Source organism: Colletes gigas, unplaced genomic scaffold (genome assembly GCF_013123115.1).
Source record: "Colletes gigas isolate AHSC1104 unplaced genomic scaffold, ASM1312311v1 Colletes_gigas_Sc00014, whole genome shotgun sequence".
NCBI classification, from domain to species: Eukaryota; Metazoa; Arthropoda; class Insecta; order Hymenoptera; family Colletidae; genus Colletes; species Colletes gigas.
This window is the reverse complement of record NW_025106643.1, coordinates 6,446,186-6,462,885: the sequence shown is the minus strand read 5'-3', so window position 1 is coordinate 6,462,885 and position 16,700 is coordinate 6,446,186. Positions and strand designations below refer to the sequence as shown.

Below are 16,700 nucleotides of genomic sequence, written 5' to 3'. Positions count from 1 at the left end.
TAAATAGCGAAAGGGTTCGAACGTTGAACAGAGGTAAATCTCGATGGAATCTAACGAGCAAGAAGATCTCGATGACTCTAGATCGAGAGGGTGCTTCGCCATGATCAAGATCGGGTTCCGAGTAAGACGGATAGAGAAGGAAAATCGTTGGTAAGAGAAGAGACTCCTGGAGAAAGCGAGAGGGACGCAGGTGCAACCTGCACCGGTGCGGGAAGGACGTACGGACGTACGGACGTACGAACGGACGAAGGTGGGATTGAGTTATGACAGCGTTTGCTCCAGGGGGCCGGCTCTGGACCCGACGAAGCGGATATTCTTCTTATTCTTTATTTCTTCGTCTGCGGCCCCGCCGTAGGAACCGTCGGCCATGCATCACCTTCGGTTCACTCTGGTCCAGCCTCCTCTTTGGCATCGTTCCACGACCACACCACCATCACGGCCCATCACGATCCCACCTTGGCCATCGTCCGCTGGAAACGTTGATTCCACCCACCGCGGCTACATGAACTCGAGCCTCGGACTCTCCGAGTATTTGCCTTTTAACCGTTCCAGGTCGACTCCGTATCGCCTCGAATCCGCTTTCGCGCTCCTCCGCGGTTCTCCGGATCGACGCCAAACTTTACTGGGCATGGAAGATTTCGATCGGTTTCGCGTGGATCGTGGACGGTAGATTTCTCGTGGAAAACGAAAAATCGTGAAATTATGGGGGAACAGCAGTTTGTTTGTTTCGGGATGAGAAGGAGGCTAGTCACGAGGATACGTCGGTGACAGAGTCGAAGAAAGAGCACGGCAAAGTCGCTTGTAAATCATTCGCGGTAATAAAGATCCACTTGTCGTGGCCCGATATTTATGAATCGCCCTCGGTCGCTCCGCGCCAGAAGAGAATCGGCTTTTAGCTCTCTCGTGGCTAGTCGGAATGAACGATCGTCCGATTTCGAGATAATCGAAGAGGTCAGGGGCGGAGGGGACTAGGGCGCGGAGAGGACTTAGCGCGCGCGGGGCAGGAAAGATGTCGGCCGGTGGAAGGCGAGAAAGGCGAGGAGAAGAAGACGAGACGAGAACGACGGAGACGAGAAAGCCGAGGAAGGGGGGAAAGTCGAGGCGGAGGAGGACGAAGAGAAGGAGAGACGGACGAAGAAGAAGTCCGAGTCGTCGTTCGTTGTAGAGGCCGCAGACCGACGGACCGACCGAGCGAGCGAAGGACCGCGAGGCCATAAATACCTCAGCGCGTTCAGCCAATTAAAACAAATCATTTTAATGCGCAACCTTTTTAATTAATGCCCGTGCTCGCTCGCTCCCATCCGCTTCCCTCCTCTCGGATAGTACACGATCGCTTCACCAACGGCTCCGCCATTCCCATCCCAGAACGATCGAGGCTATATTAACCTGTACGTCGCTGTATTCCGGTTGACTTTACCTTCGAACGCATACTCCCTGGCTCGATCTATGACCGACGCTGCCCCCGCTCGATCGCGAATTTTATCCCAACTACGAGTCCCGCCACCGTTAACTCCTCCGTTTTAATTATACCAATTTTCGCCTCGTGATTGCCGGGGACTGCGTGTCTTATCTGCGCGTCGATCAGCCATCATCGCCGAGATTTATACCCGTCGATCGCCAACAACCGACGTTCTTCAGCCGCCATCGAAAACTAACCACGGCTGGCGTCTTCTTTTCATCCTACCTTCCGGGCGTTTATTTCACCTTCGTTAGGCAGCTCGTTCAAACGATTATTATTATTTATTTATTTACGAGTTAAGAAATTATCCTTTCGAGCAAATAAAATACAACTTAAACGAGGTTTGACAAAATATTCAATAGATTGCTTCTAAATAGAGAGCTACAAAAATCAACCAATTCAAAGTATCCGCTGTATTAATAACTAGACTTAATAAGGTGCTAAAGAAATTAATTCTCAAAATTAGATTGTTTCTCTCTATTTCACTCACTCTCAGTGTTTCAGTGGAAGTACCTACTTAATACATAGATAAAGACGGCAGAGGGACCAAATAGCCGAGCTTCAAGTTGAGAAAGAATTAGAGAAACATAGAAATACTTAATTGCGTTGGCGATCTGAAGTATGTAGAAGTTCTGCTTAGAAAGTCCAAAGCGTTAAATGTGACACTACTGATATCGATAATGTATTTATCGAACGAGAGATTATCCGAAAAGGTGACTCCAAGATGAAGAATATCAATAACAGAATTTAAAATAGTGTGATTTATTTGGTATTCAAGGTTCTGAATATTTGATGTTTTTCCGTGTAATTTTACGAAATAACCGAAAAGACAGAAGTAAAATGAATTCTTTCTTTTTCTTCGTTTCTATTTATATACATAAACCTGTGAATATCCAGTGGACTGGTTGACATTTCTGTCCTAAAAGCAGTGTATTTTTAAATATTGCATCCACTTCTCTGTCGACAACCGGTACATCTATAGTAATACGACCAGGTTTTTTTAAATCGAGTATACTTGGAAATGTCTCACAAACAGCTTCAACTAATATAATTAAAAGTAATTCGAAGAAGGTCGAGTTCGTACTCATCGAAAGACCTCACGAATCTATTGAAATCGTTGTTTTGCTATCCATAAAGAAGTATTAATGTGACTCAGCCATTTTATTCGTATTGTTGAGAATGGATAATTTACGAGATTTAATTTAATTATTTGACGTTACTTATCCCTGCAAAACGACATTCTTAAAGGCAAAATACGTGAAATCTGGTAAGAAACCAGTTTTATCCGATAAGCGTTTCCAATCGACATTAATAACGGAGAGATATTTTATTTTACTTTTAATATAACGATAAGTACATATTCGAACGTTTCTTCGTTGCAATCTAAACGTTTTCATTGTTTATCTTCCATCCTTCTATAGCCATGACTTAAACGAAGACTGTGAGACGACTTCTTTCTTAAATGCATCGATGCACTCATAAGGTGCAATTGTACTTTTAAATTAATTCCTTCTATATTACCATTTTGCAATCTACAACTTGCGTATGTCCTGAGAGTGTAATATTCTACAGCTTTACAGATTCCTATCTACCCTTAACGCGTTGTTCACGAAAACGAAACTTTCCGAATTATTTTCTTTAGCATCTAATCTTGGAACTTAATTTTGATAGCTCCTTGATAAAAAATAATGTTTACCAAAGGTTTACCCGCGAGACTGGTCGATCGTCTTTCTCGATATTCTTTTTTCGCGAGTAGGACAGCCCATCAAACCCGCGGGCAAACCCGCAGGAAATCTCGATCGGTTATCGGGACCGTTCGAGCTTGATCGGAAAAAATCGCGTCGCGACGAATCGCCTCCGTTATCGACGACTATAACGACTATCGTACCGACGCGGATTAGACTTTTAAATGACACCGAACCCCGGCTCCGACACATATTTCACGAGATGACGGTGAACGTCGCGCTAAATCATCCGGAGTGACCGCATCCGCTTGCCCAATCGGCCCGAGACTCTTCTTAACGGTCTCTTGTCACGCCTGCGACATTCCACCGAAACACACGACTGGAGAACGCTCCTCTTCCCACGTCCCTCTCCTTCGTTTCGTCTCTCTTTCGTCAATGTCGTGACCGCGAGACGCGCTTTTGCGGCCCGCCATATTAATATTGTTCTATCGGAATTCCAATCCCTCGGAATGGGACGCCGACACGGGATCTCTCGATGCCATAATTCACCGCGGTGACGCGTTCCTGACCGTACGGCCCGACGTCGTGGTCGCGATAGATTTTTAGGCAAATTAGCGTTCGATATCCCCACGTGTGCACGAGCCTCGTTTTTCCACGAATTCGTCCTGTGCGAACGATCGCGAAACCGACCGTATATTAAGCCCCATTTGCACGCGATACGGAGCCACGATTTTTATAGCCGCGATTCAAGTCCGTGATTTTTCAACGTCACCGTTGATAAACAGACAGTTTCACGCCGTGACGTTAGTCGGATCGTTGTTATTAAATGTTTTGTTCTTTTATTAAGCAATTGAAACCATACATATAGGTTCATGTGCAACGAAATTCTTAAATTTGTAATTTATATTCTTTACAAGCCCCTGTGTTGGGTTTGTAAATAAACGCTTATTGGCAATTGGAAGCCTAAAGATACCAGAAAGTTGATTGATCATTGCTACAAAACGTGATTCAAATCTTCAGAATCGTTACCATATTGGGATTTAGAAACTATTATAATGCGAGCTAAAGAAGAAGCCAAATGAGGAGGCTAAGGGGGCTGCAACCCAAGGCTTGATTTTTTTTAAATACTCAAACAATCTTCATGAATATTTGCTGAGGAAATTATTTTCGATTTGTTAATGTTTTTACAATAAGTTGATACACTTAAAATATGATTTTTTTTATTTTTTAACGAGATCGAGTATCAGTCTGCGGGACCATTGGGTTAAGAGACGCTGATCTAGACTGGTATCATGATAAATAACATTGCAAGAATGTGATTTAAACCTTCAAAATCGGTACTACATTTATATTTGGGAACAGTTCCAATACTAAAGAAGAAACGAAAGGGTGAGGCTAAGGGGGTTGCAGCCCAAGCACAGATTTGTTTTAATTACTCAAATAATCTTCAGGAATATTTGCTCAGAAGATTAATTTGAATTTGTTAATATTTTTCCAATAAGTTAAATCACTTGAAAAATGATTTTTTAAATTTTTTAACAAGGTCCACTGTTAGGTCGCGGTTCCATAGGTTGAGAGACGCTGATCCAAAGTGGTTTCATGATAGTTCCCGGTCAAATATCTTACTCTTGACCCGCTCAGAAAAAATCCACGCACGGACGCGGAGGGATTCGAACGAGAGTAACGATCATCGAGTATCACGGTCTACGGGTGACTCGGGGAAACGTGCACTCTTAGAGACTACCTGGACGCAGGTGTACGAGATGGTACGTCCTAAGCTCGTGCGAGGGCGTGTATATCCTGACATTGTAAAAGTTGCCGTTACACTTGCGTAGCCAATTGGGTAGGCCGGGACTCCCTCTAGGACGGCCCAGATCTCGTAGCCTCTTCTGGTCCCGGTGTTCCTTCTCTCTGTCCTTTCCTTTCCCTTCGTTTCTTTTCTATCCTCTTTTTCTTCGATTTCCTGTCCTTCGTTCTCGCTCGGTTACTTCTTCGTCCGGTCTGTTGCGCGCTCGTGGAGTCTGTCGGTATCGTCGAGCTGCCATCTCGAAAAATCCCGATCCGTGTCCTTCGGTTCTGCTACCGCGGTAGGTTTCCCGCACGGTGACCAGCACGCTAAGATCTCAAGACAGGGCCGGGGAGATACGTACGCGAAGATCGTGGCTACCACGCTCGGAAATTTGCTGCCGATTTCGATAACATCGACGAGCTTTCGTTTAGTTTTATACTAGGCACGCCGAAGGATGCCGGCCGTTGTACGACGTCCTTGCTGCCGTTTCCATGCTCGTTACGCGCGTCATCTACTCCTCGTAATCGAGCAACCTACCAGCAGTTTTCCGCGTTCGACCATAAGCCGCCGCCACGTCACGCCCTCGAAGTTCTTACGTTTCGCAAAAAGTCAGGAGATCGGTACCGTGGAACAGGAACGCAAGCGCCGGGGATCTCGGAGAGCAGATCGACGCGCCAACAGCGGGTTCAGTAACCGTATAGATCGTCACCTCTTGACAGAAACTATTTAAAGTACAGCTCTTGTGTGCGTTCGCCGGCAGGTTGATATAGGATGCAACAGCTGCGATCGGATCGTACGGCGTGCGAACAGCCGATGGTCACACGCGTACCATACATTCGTGGGACCATTGTGCTGTCTTATTATGCGCTGAATTTAACGAAAACGCGGTTCTTTAAGCCGCAAAATCATTATTCTCGATACCGCGCGTCGAACCGCGGACACCGGTATTCAAAAAATCAGACGAATCTCGTGATGTATTTTCAGCATGCGGACGTTGGGACCGACCAATTCGTTTACTCGAAACTCGTTAAGTATACAAGGTGTTGGTGGTCAAACCTTATCACTATATTTTATAAGACTAAATGAGAAAAAAATGTTATATAAACATAGGCTATTTGAAGCTTTGTTAACCTGTATGTTAATAATTAAAATACTTAAGGTTGTTCAGTAACTGGGATATCTACATAAGTATCCAAAACGCTTTGTTCCAATGAGTCAAATGCAAGAAAATAGTTTTGCCACCATGCTTTCATGTAAGGAATACTTGCTTTCATTGTTTAAATATAGATATAAATATACAATTTTAATCGAACGAATATTTCATTTTACTTAAAATTACAAAAAATAATTATTCGTTTCTTGTACAATAATTAAACCTTAAAAGCAATTCTATCAAAATTTGATTTTTATAATTTCGCATTTCAAAAAGTGTGATTCGATTTAATAGGTAAAACGTAAATGTTTACTATTAAAAGAGTGCCGACTCTGATTAAGTTAACGCGTTGCTCATATTATCCGACAAAATGGCGGATAAACCTTGGGAATTCGTACTTGTATCTACGCTCGACAGAGTGTGCTGCAATCAGTAAACGTTAAATGCACATGTAACGTAAAAGAAAAATTAGTAAACGAATTGCTATCCTTATTTCAGGATTGTGACGTTGTTTTCTTTATTATTTCAGTTAATTTAAATTTGTAATTTATTTTTATCTATTCTTTAAGATAATTTGCATTCGTTCGAACGTTGCGAATGCACCGATTTAAGGATATTGCCTGTGAACCTTGAAAATTTTAATATCGAATTACGTGCGTTGAAATGGTTATGCACTTTGTATTTTTAGTGACTTTAGTTTACTTCTCTTTCGTTTCAGACACTCCTTGCGACAGCACATGTTACGGCATGCCGGGAAGAAGTTCAAGTGCGGACTTCCGGGGTGTCCAACGGTGCTTCGAACAGCCTCCGAATTGAAATCGCACAGAAGCTTGGTGCATGAGAAACAAGCGCCCGACAGACAGTACCAGTGTTCCGATTGCTCCTACTCGGCCAAAACGAAAACACAATTACGCAGGTAATTTACTTGCAAGGGTCATAAATTTACAATAGAAATATAGTTACGAAATTTCTATCCTTTCTATCCTTTAAACCGCATTCAAAACCATGCTGATTCTTTGGACGAACATTTGAAAGCATTTATTGCATTATTGTATTTTGTTATTTGTTTAAAAATTTTAAAGAGTAGTCTCGTGCGACTTAATTGTTGTTTAGATGAACAGAAACAGTAATAACGTTGAAGTTTGTCACGTCTGCTAGTTAGAATCATCGATAACATTTATTTAGCGCATCCTGCTTTGGACACGATGCTATTAATCGTTTAAATAGTCTGTTCGAACTAATTGTATACTAATAAACTATCGAGTAATTAGAGACTTTTGATTAGATTAATAGCGTCGCGTCTAAGATAGGATTTGTTAGATACGCGTTACCGATACGTTCAACCGGTAGATCCGGAATGAAATGCAATAATATTGTTTTCTGTAATATAAATATTATGCATTATTAATACCAGTGATCCTAAGAAACTCGTTGAGAATCGAATTAGTAGAAATTAAATATCAACCGTAGGAAATTGTTCTTCAGAGATTAAATGATACACTGATATTAAAAAAATTAGAAACATACGATTTATGCTTGATGTCAATCCATATAGAGACGACAAAATCTTGGAGGAATTAGAAAAATTAATTCTCAAGTTGAGACGTCGAGGGAAATAAATTTAAATAAGATTTGTGAATTTTTGCAAGCTTACAAAAATAAGTAAAACAAATTTCAGGTTGTGTAGTTTACAATAGTCCAAAATCAAAATTTTACTCTTGCAGTGAATTGTATTGTTTTCACCCGGCAGTAAGCGCATTAATATTTAAAAAAAGTGTTTTTTTTTTAAACAGAAAAATTGAATTTTAGTTAGAAATTATCGGTTGCCCAGACCACTGTGCACTGTGTGGTCTCGCGATCGTTAGGCAAAGTCGAGCAAGGTGAAACGCATTACGCTCGAACGCGATCCCGATCGCGTCGACTCGGAGGAACGTTGATTCTGGCCTCGACTGCCCGTACCACCGATATTATTGACATTAATTCTAATCGAGATTCCCGACGGGAACGCCACGATCCTACGCCATTAATCGTGCTCGTGGCTCGCGTATGTAGGATGCATGATCGATGTCTTCGAGGAAGTAGAGAATTAATTGCGTTGGCCGCGGCTAGTCGGTGCGCGCGTAAGCGATCGCTCGGACGCGAATGGTCAAAGAATCTCGAGTATTATCGATATAATTTGTTTCGTCCGAGCGATAAATCGTTGACCGTGCTTAATGGGAAAGTGCTCGCGCGATTCCTTTAATCGAGGAATCCGCGCAGTGATTACGCGCGCGGGGATTTCTTATCCGCGAATGGATTGATTCTTAATTATCTATAGAGGAAAAAGGGGGGGGGTGTGGCGGTGAAGAGGGGGGAGGGGCGGGGTTACGGGCGGAGTACGGGAACGTTAATACCGGAAAATATGCAGCGGCCGTTTGTCGCGCGGCACGCACGAAAGCGAGAGGTTCGATTTAAATCGTGCCTTATTAAAGGCATTGTACCGTGGAAGGTCGCTAATAAATTTCATCTCGTTTGATTTGTCGTTTCGCTTTGTTTTGTTTTTCCTCGTTCTGTTTCCATTTTTCTGTTTGTTGTTTTGTTTGTTTGGTTCCGTGTGCGTGTTTGTTGTTTCTTTTTTTTCTTTGTTTTTTATTACGGCCACGCGTGCGACCGTAAGGGGAGAGGGGAGGGGGATAGAGAGAGAGAGAGAGAGAGAGAGACAGAGAGAAAGGGAAACAAACTGCGCGGGAGTGCTGGGTGGAACAGAACGATAGAGAGAAAGTGAAACAGAGAAAGAGTACGTCGAAAGCGGAAGTTGCGTGCAGCAGCCGGCCAAGTGCGGGCAACCCGTTATGATCGTCCGCATGGCGATGGTCGGCACGATATTTCATCGCGAATTGAGTACTTACTACGTGAGTCGAACTCAACGCAGCCACAGTGTCACGGGGTTCTCTTTCTCTCCCGCCTCCGCGCTCTTTCTCCCTCCATCAACCCGGGTCCAACATCTCCCACTATCCAGCACCCTCCGACTATCTCGTTCCTTCCCCCTTTTCATCTCTGTTCAGCTCTCTTTTTCATCGGTCCACGGCACTGTCGCCGATCCCTCTTTCTCCCAGCATTGTATCTCGTTCCGTCTCTATCGTTTACACTCTGTGCGGCGGAGTAAATCACGCGGGATTTTAATTAAACGTGTCACGCATTTCGAACCTGATATACACGTAGCCATGGCCAATGGCTTCCTCGTAATATCGCGCACGCATATCGCATCGTTCATAATCACCGATCCCGCTGCGACGATGAACTCGCCCGAGAGTCGCCGCCGCGTCTTCTACCTTGCAGAAATATTTGGTTGTCGGTCCCCTTCTTTTTCCTCGATTTCACGAAAAGCTGCTTGATTTCCAGTTGTTTGCGCCCAGATTATGCGCGACAATTACCATACCGCGAATTCACCGTTAACGGCGTTCCCCGTCCGACCATTTTCAGCGGCTTTCCAGCCACGTTGCGTGGGACGTATGCGCCCCATGTTGTACAATGGGCTAAAACACAACAAATCCTGACGTTACAAATAATAAAAGAACAGCAATGATATTTGGGAAAATGCTTTCTATCTAGGTACTAGCATTTCTGGTTAGAAAGTTTGTAAAAGTTTGTATCAACTTGGCTTTGAATAAATCGTTCTGAAAGACTATGAAAAACAACCTTTACAAATCAAAATTTTATGAACAAAATTATATAGATAAAAACATATCCAGTTTTTTAGTCAATTTTACTTCGTTCGCAATTTGTAATCATATAATATAAATCCTGTAAAAAGATAATTGTTTAAAATTGAAACATCGTTATTATCGTGGATACTGAGAATCAAATTAATTTTAGTATTTATTTCTGTTGGATTTAATCGTCTTACGTTACTAAGTTTCTACTGATTAATTCATAAGAATGTTGAGAGGTTTTAACTATAAATTATGGTACAATGATGCCATAATTGTGATCTCATGCAAACAGATCACGGGTTATTGACTCTTGAGCAACATCGTATAGCTGACCTACTTGTTATATAAAGTAATAAATAAGTAGATTACCTGCCCCGATATTCTACATGAAATGGACTTTCGTATTCCGACTAAAAATTTCAGAAAACTCTCTTTCTCGTAAAGATAATTGAACGCTTTATGGCAAATTTAATTATTTAGGTCGAATCTTTATGGATCGCTAATTCGTTTCGTAATACCGTCCACTTTCTTGTGATCCTTTTCCGTTATTTAAACGTTCGGCGAACACTTCCATACATGACTTACAAGTTATACGTTTTTCTTTTTGCTCGTTATTTATGGTTCCTCGTATGTTTGCTTCTTGACTCCTTTCTTTCTATTTTCTTATATTTATTTTGTAGCTTTTTAACATCATTTCGTATAGATATGCAGTAAAACGTCATGTTTATTGGACGAAAGAACGCATGCTTCCTTTACATTCTTCCGGGAATGGTTATTTACTTCGATCACCTTTTTTCCAAGTTCTAATAATTTAATAATTTTGAATATTATACACGCCTAAATCAGAGACTCTCTCCAAAATTTCTTTTCCAATTTCAACATCATTCTTTTCCGTCTTACGCATAGCCTAAGTGAAACAAGTAATCTTACCTATCTGTTTACGTCTAATATTTGCGAGACAAATACAGATTTTAAAGTACAAACGGTATTAGAGTTGGGCTTGTGGTGGTACACACGTGTGTTCCATTTGTATACCGATAATCGGTTGTTCGCATAGTCAACATTCGGATAATCGGGATACCAATAATCGACGTTCTACTGTATACGAAAAGCAATTTGCAACACCAATGCGCTCTACAGTCCATGGTCGTCGAATTAGGATCACACGCAAGAACTTCACTTTTTTAATTACACGTCGTAAATGACAAATTGTCCTTGACTATTCGTATTATTGTTGGATAATCGTGTATACTTAAGAATAAATGTATTATAATTATTGTAAGAATGGTAGAATTCGCGTGGACCAGCAGGTATTTTTTAACAAGTCTACGTGCTAATTTTTATCACACGACGTAATTCATGGGTTGCTAAATTAATTTAACTACAGGGTGTCTTTTCGTGTAAGGGCATTACTTTGTTTTAGGATAATTTTTAAACGAAACATTTTTAATTTATTTTGCTTTTACGTATCGTTTGTTTAATTAATGGCATTATTTATGGAGTACAGTATTCTATTTCGATTACGTACTTCGTAACATTTAAGCATATTTCTGTTTTGCAGCGTTGTCATCAAGCAGGCTCAGCAAAAGAATTATTATTGATCTGTTATTATAAAATGTTTTAATCGCTAAAGCACGTTATCGAAGATGTCAACCTCCCAACAATGAGTTGTCAATATCCAAGTTACACGGCAGACAAAATGCAATCGACAGCGAACGTTATAGAGAAAAATGGCGCCCTTACATTAAAAAAAAAACACTCTGTACAACAATTGCTCCTCCCTGAAAAAAAGCGTAATTTGTTCGTTGCAGGCATCGCTGGCAACACGAGAACGCATTGAGAGCCATGAAGTCGAAGGTGCGCGTCTGCCCCCATTCTGGCTGCCATTTTAAAACGAAAATCAACTCTCATTTGAAGCGGCACGTGCGGTTGCACACGGGAACGAAACCGTACAAGTGCCGGCATTGCCCTTACGCAAGTAACAACTTGGTAAGTAAGATTAAAAATTCACGTTGCCGTGGTCGGTTTTCGGACGGTAGATTGTCGCGAAAGAAAACTGAGGGAAAAGAAAGGAGGAGGTTAGGAGAGTATTAGCGGCGCGAAAGGATCGGTGCGGTGCGTTTTCTCTATCGCCGCGTGCACACGCGGCAGGAGCAGAGGTTGACTCGCAGTTCAATTTTTGTCCCCGCGGTGACTTGGTGGCGTAAATTAAGCAAAGTACACCTTAATGTTTGGACCATGCCGCCGCCTCTGCCGCCACCGAGGCGCGATAAGATAACGAGTTAATTGTGCTCACTGGATGCCCACACACGCACGGGCCAGTCATACCGAGCGGCCGGTATGCTAATGCCCTTTGAAGCTTTAGTTAGGATGCGACTCGCATACGAGGGCTCCGTGTCTCTTTGATAGCGACATAAACTCATTCCAGTGGCTCTCAGCCGTGGATAAGTTGAGCCGTGGTAATCTCGCGGCACGGGGAATTGCGAATGTTACGTCTTGCATCGGTAATGATACAACGGTAGGCACTTCTGAACCGTACCGAGGCCGTATTGAGACTGGGCGAAAAACGCCGCCGCACACCTTACCAGGCCTCGCTTTAATCGTTTTCCCTCGTCCCGCGGCGGACGCGATCGTGCAATCGGCCGAGATAACGATTACGATCGCGTATTCGCGATTCGGGGAGGGTACGTAACGCCAGGGGGCGAAAAGAAAAGTAAGGAAGAGGTATAAGAAACGACGAGGCGGACGGGTATCGGTCTGATCCGACAGGATATCGGGATCGACGATAGCCGATCGTTTTACTCGGTAAGACTTTAATAAGGGTGGATCGCGCGTGCAACCTCGGAGGCGATTTAACGACGAAATTCCCTCCCACGTAGCGGAGCGGCTCGCCTTGCGTCAACGAGATTACATACGCCACCTTTCTTCCTTCCTTCCTTCCTCCATCCAGGTTATGATTTACCTCGGATGGTTACACGCTTCTTTCTTTTACCCGTTCGGCCTTTTTTCTTTCTCCGTCTCGGTATCTCGCCTACCCCCCGCCCCTCGCCCCCCTCGGGTGGAAAACTTACGCTTCGGTTCTTGGAGGTTGGCGGTAATTCTCGAAGGCAACGCTAGTTACTTTCGGATCTGCTTCGCGTTTCCACGCATCTTCTCCTTCTCCCCCTCCCCCCTCCCCCTTCCGTCTGCCTGTTGCCGCTTTTTATCCGCCTCTTCAATTTTTTCCCAGGCCGGATCGGCGGTAAAGTATTCGCGGGTCACAGTAATAAGGGATTTAATAATTTCCGGCTGCCGACCGGTCTCCAGTGCGCGGCGGTACGATCGAATGGAGTCGATACACGTTCGACTTCTACGTTCGTTTCTTTAATTGAAATTTACTTTTTGAGAGATGCCTCGCGTAGCGACCGTTCACGACAATTTATTCGGTATCGTGTAAAAAGTGGAAACGCTCGCCCATTCGGTATCCCATCGATAAAATCTTGATCTGGGTTAAGGATCCCAGGCGGTTTCGCGTTTATAATTTTATAACCGGCAACGGCCCCGCGGCCGAGTACGAGAATATCGGACTTATTGCTGCTTTCGATAATTTTCATACACATGTTACGAGGGACATTTACGTTTAAGTTACGACACGGTAGCCTACAGGTAGGTAGAAAGAAATTAATATTAACCGAGTGGAATCCGTGGAAAGAAATAAACGAGAATGAAGATAAAGCGGCGAGGCTCGAGATCCTAGAATGAAGGCTCTCGTAAAACGGAATATTCCACGGCCTAGTAGCGTACGCCACGGGCACAGTGTACACCCGGGATGCGTATGGAGAAATTATATCCAAAGAAATCGGAATCGATTGGATCCGCGAAACGTTTAATGCGGTACTCGCGTGACGGTGTACGCTTTCCGTGGATCCGCGTTCGACCACGGTGTGAACGGGTCTTTATTCCGAGACCGTCACGGAGCACTGCCCGTCGAAAGATTTACTTATGGGAAATTAAATTTGATGTTGCCGTTGCCATCAACGGCTCGTATAAGCCCGCCTGGTAGGAAGATGTTTACGACTACGGCCAGCTACTTAGCCCGAGAGGGTAAAGCGCCTTTAAATGCTCCATGGCATAGCCAATGAACGCGTCCGGTTTGCGGCAGACCGATTCTGCTCGCAGGTATTCACCGGCGATGCCAACGAAACCCCATTCCGACTGTCCCGGCCGCTGCAACACAAACTCGCAACAGTCTTGAACGTCCCGACGCGATATCTAGTAATAATTCTACCACCAAAACTAATACCAAACCTAAAAGATCACGGTCTGTCGCTTGGTACCTCGAGGAACTGTGCTATTTCGGTAGTTCTTAACCTTTTTCTTACACGAACCCCCTAAAACTTCTTTCCATGCTCTTCAGAATATAAAAATTATGTTTACAGTTTTTAAATTCATTTTATTCGAATATTTTAACCCTTTGAGTACTGAATACTCCTGTAATAGAATAGCAAACCTAAAAAATCACAGTCTGACGCGTGGTAGCTCAAGGGAGTGTGTTATTTCGGGGATCCTTAACCTTTTTCTTACACGACCCCCTTTATCAATCTACTGATACTCCTTTCTATGTTCCTTAGAATGTAAAAATTATGTTTACACTCTTTAAATTCATTTTATTGGGGCATTCTAACCCTTTGAGTGCTGAATACTCCTGTAATGCAATAGCAAACCTAAAAGATCACAGTCTAACGCTTGATAGCTCGAGAAACTGTACTACTTCGGTGGTTCTTAACCTTTTCCTTACACGGCCCCTTTTTTACTAATCCAATGAAACTTCTTTCTATGCTCCTCAGAATATAAAAAAATATCTTTACACTTAGAGCACTTTTCAGTCAGTTTTGATTATTTTTACTTGAAAAAAATTGTGAACATTCCTGAAACATAAATAAACAGCAAGATGTCGAAATTAAGAAACTTATACCTTTCGTTTATAAAAAAAAAATCCCTAAAAAGCTGTGCGTTCCTAGAGCTTCGATAGTGGGGAATAACCAACTTTCCAGCCGCAAACAGTACACGTAATTGTCCTTATGCCTACCAGAGTAAACAGACTCGACTAATCTATAGACGTCGTTTTTCTGGTTGTTACAGGAAAATCTCCGGAAGCACGTCCTGTCCACCAGCCTGCATCCGGGGAAGACTATCTACGAGTGCGACGTGTGCCATGAAAAGAACGCGAACCCGTTCTGTACGAATTTCTCGAAGGAGTTGCGGGCCCATCTGTTGGAAACTCACCCGGACGTTTTCCCGGCGCCGAGACACGCGATCGACTACATCTCCAAGATCTTCGAGGTTCAGCGCGTCCCGTCGGTTTTCATCGACAAGGCCAGTTAACTCGCGCGAGATTGTTTCTTCCTCTCTTGGTCGTCCCGTTCGCCTCGCGATTCCGGACCGTGGAACGTCTACCTCGGGGCCCCGGCGAGTGCAAATTTACGGCGCGCGTCCGCGTTAAAATTGTCGGAACGGCGACCAGGAATCCAGGCCTGGAACCTGGTTCGCTCCGAAGAGTAACAACATCTTTCGAATATTCCTCGGATCGACGGGGACGGCCGGTCGTGAGAGCGTTCTTGAATTATCTCCGATGCATCGGGCTCACGACATAGCGCACGGATGCGTTAGCCTTGGACGTCGATGGCGACGGTGTCGGGTACCCCGTCCTTCGTGGTCGTGCGAACCGGTAGGCCTGTACTGCGTCAGGAAATAGTTAAGGTGATGTACGGTCACGTGGCACGGTACGTACTTTCAACGCGTATACCATCGAATCTTTATGTCCTGTGCACAACGTTCCGGCGACGATCATTCCAACGTATGCGTCCACCTGCCGTTCCGATTTATACACGGTCGATCAACGATTTAGAGACACCTTTTGGTTTTTGAACGGTACCAACGGCCACCAACGATTCGCCGCGAATACGAATATGGCTATTTGTAAGGATCGATTCGGAGGTACGAGTGGGCGGGGGATGATCGGTTTCATATAAAAATGCTAACCATCCGGTGTTACCTAGGGTCGGCGTTTCGGGACGATCGAACGGAAACAAGCGCGCTAATCTCTCGGCGTGTACCTTGTTGGTCGTTTCCTATTGCTCCGCGATATCAGACGCGCGGTTAAGGGGGTAAGAGAGGTGGAAGAGTAGAGGTGGACGGGGTGGACGAGGAACGGAGAGGAAACGGGACGAAACGGTCGTTGAAAAATTCATCGTGGCTGAAAGCCAACGGCGGACCACCTCGTGGATCGTCTTACAAGACGCGTTTCCGTCTTCGAGGGTCCTGATTGTGAGAAATGCATCGTGCTGTCGCTCGAGATAGGTGTCGTAAAGTATGCGGCCCTTGAGTTCTCTCGGGCAAACAGGACGAGAGCGACCGAGAGAGACGGAGAGAGCAGAGAGACTACGGACGTCGTGAGCGCGAAGGATAATTTATTGACTAATTAACGAGGATGTCCTTCATTACGGGTCGAGCAGCAGTAGTGGTCGCTTGCTCTCGCTCGGAACCGGCATTATTTGGCGCCCGAATATTTACGACCGCGTCCTCCTTCTGCCCGTGGACCGGGTCCTCCGCCCCGATACCGATGCCGATGCCGATGCTGATGCCGATGCTGATGCTGCTCCTGCCTCTGTCCCTGCTCGAGAAACAAACCCTGAGAGGGACAGAGAGAGGGAGAGAGAACGCGCGGACCCATAACGACGTGTCCCGATCTTACGGCGATTCGGGGACTTGGAATTTCCTTGCCAAGGGGGATCCTACGCCTGACTCTCCGACACGACCACGAAACTCGCGGGCGTTACTCCTCGGACAAAGGATCGCGCTTAAATCTTGCTGAACTCGTGCCGCTGGTTTCCGCAGGTTCCGCCGTCCTCTCGCAAAATATCGACGCGCCGAGGACACAAGA

The 16,700-nt window shown here is 44.4% G+C and overlaps 1 protein-coding gene across 1 annotated transcript in view; it reads left to right on the top strand.

Moving 5' to 3' along the window:
* Positions 1-15,527, top strand: part of LOC122399579 (zinc finger protein 624-like) — a 50,020-nt gene extending 34,493 nt beyond the window's left edge. Inside the window, exons 7-9 of the mRNA XM_043400359.1 lie at positions 6,805-7,002; positions 11,590-11,767; positions 14,900-15,527. Coding sequence (XP_043256294.1) covers positions 6,805-7,002; positions 11,590-11,767; positions 14,900-15,142 — 619 coding nt within the window. The 3' untranslated portion in view covers positions 15,143-15,527. The remainder of the gene's footprint in view (positions 1-6,804; positions 7,003-11,589; positions 11,768-14,899) is intronic.
* The last annotated feature ends 1,173 nt before the right edge of the window (positions 15,528-16,700 follow it).